The sequence below is a fragment of the Nicotiana tabacum genome, chromosome 8, assembly GCF_000715075.1.
Source record: "Nicotiana tabacum cultivar K326 chromosome 8, ASM71507v2, whole genome shotgun sequence".
NCBI classification, from domain to species: domain Eukaryota; kingdom Viridiplantae; phylum Streptophyta; class Magnoliopsida; order Solanales; family Solanaceae; genus Nicotiana; species Nicotiana tabacum.
Window position 1 is genome coordinate 84801295 of NC_134087.1, and position 11735 is coordinate 84813029.

General features: G+C 34.1%; 2 protein-coding genes across 3 annotated transcripts; both read right to left on the reverse strand.

Annotated features, from left to right (window-relative positions):
- Nucleotides 1-339: 339 nt before the first annotated feature.
- Nucleotides 340-2193, reverse strand: LOC107769023 (ferredoxin, root R-B1). Of its 2 annotated transcripts, none has more exons than XM_016588197.2 (2): nucleotides 1986-2193; nucleotides 340-940 (listed from the first exon to the last, which is right to left on the reverse strand). In XM_016588197.2, the coding sequence occupies exon 2, from the start codon at nucleotides 932-934 to the stop codon at nucleotides 479-481; it is 456 nt and encodes a 151-aa protein (XP_016443683.1). In that variant the 5' UTR covers nucleotides 935-940; nucleotides 1986-2193; the 3' UTR covers nucleotides 340-478. The 2 variants fall into 2 exon arrangements, with proteins under 2 accessions (XP_016443683.1, XP_016443682.1); XM_016588196.2 differs by having other exon boundaries at nucleotides 1991-2186.
- A 6705-nt stretch (nucleotides 2194-8898) lies between these two features.
- Nucleotides 8899-11480, reverse strand: LOC107769022 (large ribosomal subunit protein uL1z-like). The gene is made up of 5 exons (XM_016588195.2): nucleotides 11300-11480; nucleotides 10531-10750; nucleotides 9678-9843; nucleotides 9287-9492; nucleotides 8899-9149 (listed from the first exon to the last, which is right to left on the reverse strand). Exons 1-5 carry the CDS (start codon nucleotides 11302-11304, stop codon nucleotides 9096-9098), a joined length of 651 nt encoding a protein of 216 aa, XP_016443681.1. The 5' UTR covers nucleotides 11305-11480; the 3' UTR covers nucleotides 8899-9095.
- Between the last annotated feature and the right edge of the window lie 255 nt (nucleotides 11481-11735).

Below are 11735 nucleotides of genomic sequence, written 5' to 3' on the forward strand. Positions count from 1 at the left end.
TAGGAGGTTACAATCTCTAGAATTCCCTCTTGATCTAGATCAAGAATTATGCGCTTCAAGTTAAATTCTTGCTGCAAACAACTTATTAGTTGCCATGAGCAAACAAGTATTATTGAGAACGTTTTAGATTATTGATTTGCCTTCTTTCTTGACTTGAAACCTCTTTAGAAATGCATGAATATTTGGAGCTTGTGTATGAAGTTCTTGATTTCAAAACTCTCTTGCTGCTTGCTTCAATTTCTAATGATCCTTTCTTTCATAGACGACCCTTGTTTCTGATTGAACTCTACACCTGATACATTTGTTAAGCAAACTGAAACATATATCACTAATAAGAGCTAAAACAAGCACAAACATCATTTTAACACAATATGTTCCTGATTGAACTCTACAGCTGACCATTCTCAAAAACAGAGCAATTTTCCAACTGCTTCAGCTTAAGCAAGACCATAGACATTATTTGACATAAAAATAACTACTAGTAAAGATCAGATTCCTTGTGAGTATGAATCACACAATCTGATGATGGGTAAGAAACACAGGTGAGCAAATAGCCTTCCTCAATTTGATTATCATCCAGAAAAGACCCATCAGATTGATCAACAGATCCCGATACAATCTTCCCAGCGCATGTTGAGCAAGCACCTGCCCTGCAAGAATAAGGGAGTTCGACTCCAGCATTCTCAGCTGCATCGAGGATGTAAGTATCCGAAGGTGCCTCGAATTCATGCTCTACACCATCTGGACAAACCAACTTGACCTTGTACACTGCTGATGCTGATGCTCTAAAGGCACAGCTAGCTTTCAATCCAAAGGCTTTAGAAATGCTCCTCGCAGACCCTAGAGACGATGGGCTCTTTACAAAAACGCTCTTTCTTTGGGTCTGAGGAGCAATTTTTACCACACAGGTGGCAGGAAGTCTGACAGTTGACATGTTTACCTGATACAAAAGATAGCAGCTTAATTACTCAGAACACAGATTATTGAATTGATAGAGGTGCTAATGTTCAAGAAATAATGTCTTGTTGATGCTCAAATTCGATCAATGCACTCTGCAGAACGCACGCTGTTTAAATCAAAGTATTTAACTATTGAATCCAAATTCAAGATAAGACAAACGAAACTTGATTTTTTACCTTCACCAATTCATGTTGCATATGAAAAGTGGAAAAGTAAGTTATTACTAGGGTTGACATTTCTGTTTTGTTTAACACAACAGTGAAATACGATATGAAGACCTAATTATTAACTAACAACTCTATAGATTGACATAGACCTGCTATCTGCAAGCCCAAAAAATTAGAGAACTAGATTGACATTCAATAATGTGTGCCTGTGCTAAAATGAAAGAAATGGATACATAATTGTCCATTTCAAGATAACAAGGCATTTAAATGTTTGGAGCATTATGAGAAGAAGCAAGCGAGTGGCATTCTGCTCTTCACTCGAAGCTCCATAAAATAAACTAAGTTTACATTAAGATATATGCAGCTTTTCTAATAAATGTAAAGCTCATCCTTTGAGGGCCAATGGCTGTGAATGAAAGAGAAGACACAAAGATGCAGCTGACACACAATATGAAAAGGAAAAAAAAAACACAAAGAGTTTCAATTCCATGTTATTTTGTTTAAACATGAAATCAAGCTTATCAACAAGAAAGGCATCAAACTGAATTTAGAATCGAAAGAATTACGAAAAGTTTGAAACCACCCAAAATCCAGCTAGCACTCAAGATCCAACCTTTAATCATATACCAAAATAAATTCACCAGGAAATGTAAAGGAAAAATTGACAACTCCAACAATCAAAAGAAGAACAAGACAAACCCAATTATCAGAACTCATATGCAAAGTATGACACGAAACATTTATTACAGGAACCACACAAGCCCAGAACCATAACCAATAAGTTTAAAATTATAAATAAATAAAAAAGAGCTTTTTTGTAAATTTGACAAAGAACAGTGCTTAAAGTTAAAGAAAAACCTTACAGTTTGAGGATTAAGCGGAGTTATCGAGGAAAGGCTCAAGAAGACTCCAAAGAGAGCTATGTGTTTTGGGATATGTTGGGAGCCTACAAGAAAATGTAGCCTCTGTGTGTGTGTGTAACGGCTTCAATATATACAAGGAAGATTACAGTAGTAATATGATACCCTAATAAACCTACCGCCCATGGGTTTCTCTTTCCCACTATATTCGAATTACAACGGGCGTTGTTACTTATTTGCCTTTGCTACTTTTTTTTTTTGTACTCTTTCCCTCAAAGTGCCTAATTTCTTTGATTCCATTTGTCTACCAGAACCGGAAAAAAAGTTTTGAATGAGCCACGAAAATATGTTTTTTGTTATAAAATAAAGACCGTAAAGTAAAAATAAGTATAGAGAGAAACTGTTATATTATTCGAATTCAAATTGATGTACATAATGAACTGAAATCTCTTCTATTTATAGAAGAAAGGAAGCTGTTGTGTAAGCTGCTGTGTAAGCTGCTATTATACCAGATATGGATAATCTTCTACCGGGGGTAATGTTTATTCATAACCGGGTACCGAAGTGATAAGCTTCTTCAAGAAGCTTATTTCCAATAGAGTACTAAATAGATAAACATATTTACGGCGGAGTCCCATATGGATAAGCTTCTTCAGGAAGCTTATTTACAAGGAGTACAAAATGAAGATCCATAATATAATATATATTTATAACATTGCCCCTTGGATGTTCATTAAAAGATATTGTGCCTCATTAAAATCTTACTAGGAAAAACCCTGTGAGAAAAAATCCTAGTGAAGGAAAAAGAGTACACATATTTAGTAATACGCATTGCTAGGTGGCTCATTAAAAACCTTATAAGGAAAACCCCGTGGGAAAAAACCTTAAAAAAGTGCATCGCGTATTTTACTCCCCTGATGAAAACCTTGTTTCAGATATTCGAGTCTCCGCATTCCAATCTTGTATATCATCTTCTCAAAAGTTGAATTTGTAGAGAATATTATCCACCACTATTTCAGATCGATTTAAATTAATCTCATCAAACCAAGATGCTGCTACAAGTCATTTCATTGAGTTGTTTGCAACCTGCCTGCACCAGCTGCATACTTGTAGAAAACTTCAATGGAGAACTAAATGGATAATCTTCTTCAGGAAAATTATCTACAGCGGAGTAATAAATGGACATCCACAAAAATATTTTCAAAATACTCCTCCTTGGATGTTCATTATTATGTGCCTCGTTAAAACCTTACTAGGAAAAAACCCGTGGGAAAAAATCCTAGTCAAGGAAAAAGAGTACACTAATAATATACATTGCAAGCTGCCTCATTAAAAACCTTACCAGGAAAAACCCAGTGGAAAAAAATCTGAGCAAGGGAAAAAGAGTACAGTGCAGAGACTTGGGTATATCTGGACCAAGGAGTTCATCATTCTCTTCTGGAGGTAAGAACGGATCCGTAATCCGTGTAGGAAAAGAACTATATCTTCCTAGTAAATTAACAGAAAATGTTATGCCAGGCATTGTAGCATTAGCACGATATATTAGTGTACCAATTGCATTGAGATAGGGTACTTCGTGACCAAGGAGTTCATCATCCTCTTCTGGAGGTCGGAACAAATCCTTATCCACTTCAAGTGATCGAACAACCATTGGTGTACTCAATGGGTGCGCTTTGTCCATGTAAAAGCGTTTTAAAACCCTTGATGTATAAGCAGATTGATGGATAAAGATCTCGTATGCTAAATGTTTAATTTGCGGACCAAGACAAAGTTTTGTCTTTCCAAGATCTTTCATCACAAATTCTTTCTTAAGATATTCAATTGCCTTTTGGAGATCTTCTGGAGTTCCAACAAGATTTATGTCATCAACATAAACAGCAAGTATATCAAATTCTGAATACATGGACAAATAACATTATATATGTAACTTTCTTTCAGCAAATATTCACTGAGGCGATAATACCACATACTCCCAAATTGCTTTAAACCGTACAAAAATCTTTATAATTTGATCGAGTACATTTTCTGAGACTTTGAATTATATGCTTCAAGCATTTTAAATCCTTCAAGGATCTTTATAGAGATTTAATCAAATGAGTCATATAGGTTATGACTTGCATTTAAATGGCATGACATCTTCAGGTGTCAGGACTACAGGTCCGATCCTCACAATATTTTACAATATTGTGCACTATATTGTATCAAATATATCGTTGATGATTATTTTGTATCAGTTTGCAAGCGACATAACTTATTGAGATCTCATCACTTTCTTTATTTTCAGGTACCTGAACTTCTTTAGGAGTTTCATGAAATGTTATGTCGTGGGCTCCTCTAGAGCTTATTTCCTCTTATTATGATCATTTTGATCATTAGATCCTATCATTTTTCAAGAATTATTACCTTTGGAACTGATTGGTCTACCACGCTTCATGCGTACAGTAAATTCTATCCTTCTGGGACTTTAATTTTAATAGAAGCATTTGTAGCTGAAATATTATATTTGGTTTTGGATCATCACTTGCTTCTGGCATTTGACTTGATCTATCTTCTAAGTGATGATCATATTAATGATAATTCGATTCATATAGCATATTTTCCAACTGTTTATTCTATTCCCCAAATGTTAGAAAAACTAACATATATTCCCAACCTTCTTTGGAAAACATATCTTTGTGCATTATAGTAGAGAAATTAATCATATACTACACATCAAAAGATAGTAAAAATATTTGGTTTTTGATCCTAAACCAATTGTGAGGGGAGGATTTATCATATATTGTTGGTCTGATGCATACAAGTACTATTATATGCAATTTAGAAAATTTGGACCAACGCATGAAGCTTTGTTCTCATAAGCAATGGTTTTACCATTAATAGGAGTTATTCAATGTTAAACCAGCTTGGATATAAACCAACATCATCAAGATGAACTATCTTGATTTAATAATCTGAAAATTATTCTCATAACTGAGAAAAATAATTTCACATGCCAAACTGCAGGTTGACAATAATCGCACATGTAACCATCTCATATATGCATCTATAAGTGGTTCACATGATAGGTGAATGAGCCCATACTCACCTTTTGTATATTTCAGAACTAGGGATCTTAATCTCAACTTTAGCTGGTATAATCAATTTATTATGAGAACAAGCAACACAAGAGAATTCTTGAAGAATCATCTAGTTCTTCAGTATATGCTTATCTGAATTCTCAAATAGCTCAAAAAATGGCAAATGAAAAATTCAAGTTTATCATGGCATGTGATATCTCTTAGTAAACTTCTGGTTTACTATGTCACAAACTTTTGCATTAGTAAACTTCTGATTTACTGTGGCTACGTTTGTATAAGTAAATTTATGATTTACTGTAGCTGTTTTTGCATTAGTAAACTTCTGGTTTACTGTGATACATGATGTAGTACAAATTGAAGAATAAGGCAGGTAACTTCTCACATACATATTTACCCCCTATGATTGTGGAAACATGAAGATTTTCAATCTTTCAATCATTTGTAGTCTCAGTATGATTGTCATTTGTATTAGTAAACTTTAAGTTTACTACAACATGTGTTTTGACCACAATAATATAATATGAATGACAAATTTGCATATAAGCTATTCGGGAGCCTTCAATTTATTTTTCACAATCAAATATTATTCAGATACTACTTGTATCATGTGTTTTCTAGACAAACAGTTAGCTCTTCAGGAGCTTTTGATAAATTTTGTACTACCAAATAGTGCTCAGACACTTCTGGTGTCATGAGAGAAAATCAAAATCAAATTAACAATATAAAGACAATTCTAATTTTATAAATGTAAGAAATTAAGAATTTCAGTATTTTTACCACCAACTTTGTGACAAATATCTCCTTCAGGGAGAAACACCATTAACATCTGAATATTTTGTATCAAAGCGGTAACCACATAGTCATTACATCCTTCAGGCAAAATTACATGAGTTGTTATTTCCTTCGAGAAACTCGATAACTAACCAGAACATATTAATGTGGTTGTAGTAGAAAGCATTCTACAAGAATACTTTTGCCTTGGAATGATATTTAATAAAAAAATTCAAGATATTTTACGCACAACGGGTACGTGCGACAATGATCTTTATGCCACAAAAACAAGATTTATATCCTTTGCTATTATACCTCTTCAGGAGGTGAGTTGTGGTATTTCTTCATGCACTCCAAGGAATGAAAATGTGCTTCAAAAATAACTTTGAATAGCTTATTATTTTGTTTAAGCACATAAAGACACAGTTTGATAATATTTTCCTGCTTCAGAAGAAAATTTCAATTGTGTTACTTCTTCAGGAGCAAATTTAAAATACGAAATATTGAGTATATATTCCCTCAATCATATTACCTCTTCTGGAGGTGAATTGTAATATATTCACATCAAAAAGCGTGTTCATATTTACGAGCTTTATTAATATTGTCACATTCACTTCAGGAATGGATTAATATTTATCAAAAGTTCTCATCCTTCAGGAAACGGAACATAATTATTTGAACGTGCATTAATCACACCAAATTGTGTGACGGCTTAGAACCTCTTTTAAGATATTGCTACTTCAGGAGCAAATCGAGACATGCAAGTAATATAGAGAAATTTTATCTAACTTATCTTCAATTGTAACCATAGAAAGCCTAAATTATCACTTCTGATGATTATAGGCATATACTACTTCTGGTGGTTAACAAAATTTAGTTACAATAAGATATACAAAATATAATCACTCCTAGTAGTTGTATATTTCTTGTAAACTCTGCTGGAGTTTAAATGGATCTAACAATGTTATCCACTTTGTAATCCTTTATTAAGATAATAAGGATGAAAACAAATACCAAAATAAGTATTGTATACGTAACACATAACCAAGCAGGCGATGATAAAGATATTAAATTATAAGCAAAAGGCTCAAATTAAATTACGAAAATTTTGCCACTTCAGATGTAAGTGATATCTACATCACTACTGCCAAGAAGAAAAATTTACCACCTCAAGGATATATTCAGCCTTATGATGCTCGGAATGAACAAGATCCAACCACGGACGTAAGAGCTTCGCCTTACATCAGAGATGAACACTGAAATAGAAATTAAATTCGAAGTAATTGCTCGAGATGGCAGAGTCTCGTACTGATAACGTGTTATGAAATAAAGACTATAAAGTAAAGACAAGTATAGAGAGAAATTGATATATTATTCGAATTCAAACTGATGTACATAATGAACTGAAATCTCTTCTATTTATAGAAGAAAGGAAGCTGTTGTGTAAGCTGCTAATGCAAGTTGTTGTGTAAGCTGCTACGCAAGCTGCTGTGTAAGCTGCTACTGTAAGTTGTTGTGTAAGCTGCTACACCACGGACGTAAGAGCTTCGCCTTACATCAGAGATGAACACTGAAATAGAAATTAAATTCGAAGTAAGTACTTAAAATGGTATAGTCTCGTGTTGATAACGTGTTATAAAATAAAAACTATAAAGTAAAGACAAGTATAGAGAGAAACTGATATATTATTCGAATTTAAACTGATGTACATAATGAACTGAAATCTCTTCTATTTATAGAAGAAAGGAAGCGGTTGCGTAAGTTGCTAATGCAAACTGTTGTGTAAGCTGCTACGCAAACTGCTGTGTAAGCTGCTACGCAAGCTGCTGTGTAAGCTGCTACTACAAGTTGATGTAGCTGCTATTATACCAGATATGGATAATCTTCTATCGGGGGTAATATTTATCCATAACTGGGTACCGAAGTGATAAGCTTCTTCAGGAAGCTTATTTCCAATAGAGTACTAAATAGATAAACATATTTACGGCGGAGTCCCATATGGATAAGCTTCTTCAGGAAGCTTATTTATAACGGAGTACTAAATGAACATCCATAATATAATATATATTTATAACAGTTTTGCTATTTGTGTAAATATCCCAAAATTAATCTATCTAAAAAATCATATCTGGTGCTTTCTCCTTGTCTTTTTAAGTAGGTTCTTTAAAATAAATAAAAAAAAGTTATCAATCTTATGATATTGCTCTCTGCCTACAATCCTTTTATTAATAACTTTATTGTGTTAATTTGCTCTCTGCTCATTCTATTATCGACAGACTTGATAATTAAGTTCTCGGTAAATTTCATTTTCTAAGAGTGTTTGACGGGTATACTTGTTTAATTTGACAAAACATCAACATTTTTTGTCATAACTAATACGTCTTCAAAGTCTCCACCGACTACTATCTTTTTGATAATTTGCTACAACCCATTATTCAGGTAAATCTTCAAACATTTTTACAACTGACATCTTCAAGATAAGAGGCAATTTGAGGGTGAGATTGGTTTCGACGGCCGTAGCAACTACACAACCAAGGGATTAATGCATGCATTAACTTTGGGTAAAATGCATTAACTTTGTGTATTAGTAATACTTTATTTGATACACCTTTTCAACCTATGTATACCTAATACAAGCATTTGTTATACACATTATTTAAAATCATTCTAATGCATAACAAACCATGATATTAGCAATACCAAAGCTATTAATGCATGCTAATAATGCATGCATTAGCATGGCTATTATGCAATGCAGTTTAACTTCAATACGCCACACCGAACAATGAATAAAAAATAATTTCTGCATAACTAATAATTAATTTCTGCATAACTAATAATTGCATTACTAATACACTTTTTTCAGCACTATTCTTATAGTAGCCTACCAGACAACCCCTTATTGTAAATGGCCGGGTAAGCTTGCTCTCCTAAATATCTGTTGTCCATTGTTTATTTAGATGCCAAACGCATATAATACTGTAAAGCACTGATAGTTTTTCTTTTTACTTTCAGCCTACACGTAAAAATGCAAACTACTCGGCTGAAAAGATAAATAAGAAATTTAGAGAAAATGGCACCTAGGATGCTATGGTAATCACTGCTAACATCTTTAAAGAAGACAAAGTTGAAGCAAAACAATACCGAACAATGTTATAGTATTCAAACAGATAACCAGAACTACTACCCAAAAATTTCAAGAGTATCTATAGCTCACACCCAAAATGCTGAAAACTTCCAACAGCGAAACAAAAATCTCCTTAAAAGACACGCTGTGGCTTTCCCATGGTGCCCTTCAAGTACAGGCACCTTACCTGCATTGACAACCAATTACACCAGATTAGAACTAAATTGAACAAGGAATGGAATTAAAAAAACATTGCAATCAGTCCGAGAAGAATATAGCAAATCTATATGGAGATGGCTAAACTAGGATGCCAAATGAACTCACATTTTGCCAATTCTTTTTCAGCAACGACACTAGAAAATTAACACTCATTTGCACATTCTGGAAGATCTGTTTCTCCTCCATATCCAAGTTTCCAACAGCAACTCCCATGCAAAGCACCTTTTTCAATTGAAACTTGATAGTAGCTTTGGTCTCATTAACCTTGGATTCAAGTGACTCTTGGTGTGAAACAAGACTCGGAAACTTGCCTGCATTTACAGGGAACAGGGCCAATTGAACAAAAGCTTAAAGGTGAGCATATAGTCTGAAATAAGCCACCACAAGGACATTGAATAGTCCTGACAGTAACTAAGAGATGCAAGTTCTCCAGAATGAGAAAAGCAGCAGCCCTGAATACATACATTCAAAGCATTAAGAGAATCTATTAACTTACCCGCCTTGTTCAGGCCGGGCCCCAACAAACGAGGAATCTGCTTGATGACAGACTCTGAAGCCAAGAAAGCATGGTATTTCTTTGCAAGCTTCTTAACCAATTTCTTATTTTTGTTAAGCTTTTTCAAGCTTTCCACATCCATGTACTCCAAACCTATCTTTTCTGCCTGCAGAAATATAAGTGTTAATCGTCTTTTCAAAAACAAAATGAAGATTCAGGAAAGATTCCAACACATGTAACTTTTGGGGCAATCTGAAGTAGCCACAAAATTTCAAGAGTGAAGACAACATCAATAACAAAGGCTAAATGGTCGACATTAAAGAGCCACGTCCAATGAATCAAGAAAACAGACTTATGATGGATTTCCTCTCTAAACTATGATAACCACATCAACGAGCTAATTCACCAAGGATGTCCACCAAATGGAAGAAAAAAGGTCATTGAACAATAGATTCTTCTAAGCTAGGATGCACCTAACTTCCAAACTAATTGCATTTCCAAGATATGAGAAACTAGTATTGGAAAAAGCTAAAACTATCCCGGATTTATGTAGAAGAACTACACCAAAGAAACAGGATAAGTGCAGACAAATACAGCTAGTGAACACAACACAATCTCAGAGAAAGCAAAAGGCATATGTAATCATAGGTGAGCAAACGAACGTAAACATATTAGAAGCTTATTTAGTGACAAATCAAATCATCTCATTATTAAGCTAAATCACACAAGCAGTAGTCATTCAATCAGTAAAAGCTTTCACCATCAGTATTTGCAACTGTTAGCCTATCTGCAAATATTGTTTGAAATTGTCCGTGCAGTCATTGACACTAGTTAAAAAGTGCAGTAGGATTACCTCCTCAACGTGCTGAGCATCTCCAAGCATACAAATCTTCATTTTAGGACGAGGAATGTGGGGCAATTTAACGGACCCACTGAAACGTTTGTCCTTTTGGGGATCATAGTTCTTCAGCCCGATCTGGAGCTCAATAGTCTCAGTGAATTTTCTTTTCTTCTCTGCACAATCATTCTTAATCACAGAGATGGCTTCTCTAAGGGCATCGCTCTGAAGCTTACTGTAAAGGAATCATATCAAAGATAAATACATGTATTCAACAATACCATAAAAACTATAAGATCATCAAGTTTGCAATGTTCTTACAAACATATTGCTAGACAAACAAATTTTGCCACACTGTTTCAATTAACATGTTCATGTAATCTTCACTATCAAATAACCTATGATTCTCCAAATAAACGAAAGGATTTTGTAAGGGTATCAAAATAGATATCATTATTTTTTTCCGATATACATATCAAGCAACTCCAAATCTAAAAGAAGTGGAAACTTCCCCTTTAAATGAAGAACTAAAATAAACAAATATTGACAAATTCAGAAAAATCTGTCTCATAGTTTAATTATAAAGGCGACAATGTCAAATTATCGATCTGAAACTAGGTTGTTTACCAAAATGCACTCTAGGAAAGCTTAAATCAATTTTTGCTAACAAACGGAAAGTGCAGAAAAATAAATTATGAGACCAAACATGGACTGAGATAACATATTCAGAGAAGTAGATAACACATTGAGAACAGCAGAGAGAAGTTTGGAGCTTCAGTCATACCTCATGGCTCAAAATTCTTCTCCTTCAAACTTTACTGTCAAAAAAAAATCACAAAATAGAAAATTTTCAGCTTTATCAGCAGCTAAAAAAAAAGGTAACCAAATGCTTAATATCCTTAATCAGTAGATCCAAATTCAAAACCATAAGAAATGATGCATCTGTGTATATGAGAGAGGTGGATGCGAAGGTAGTAAGTTACCTGTAAGAGAAAACCCTCGATTAGGGTTTGGTTCAATGGATTGCTATGTACTTAAAGGGCTGCAAGTGGACCGGGGTCGAGCGAAATGGTACAAAAACTGGGCTATCTCAGCTGGCCCATTAATGTATGGAAAGCTAAAAACCCAAATAACCCCAATTCTTAGTTTGGTTTTGATCCTTTTTTTTTTCGTTCGTTTCAAGTCTTTCTTTTTATTTTGTGATTAAGGAGTACTAAATT

Excerpts from the sequence above, each read along its gene's own strand:
- LOC107769022 (XM_016588195.2), bottom strand. Across the intron at positions 9,844-10,530 it reads ATGCTCAGCACGTTGAGGAG|GCAGAAAAGATAGGTTTGGA; the intron begins GTAATCCTACTG and ends ATATTTCTGCAG. Across the intron at positions 9,150-9,286 it reads TGAAAAAGAATTGGCAAAAT|GTAAGGTGCCTGTACTTGAA; the intron begins GTGAGTTCATTT and ends TTGTCAATGCAG.
- LOC107769023 (XM_016588197.2), bottom strand. The coding sequence starts at position 934 with ATGTCAACTGTCAGACTTCCTGCCACCTGTGTGGTAAAAATTGCTCCT.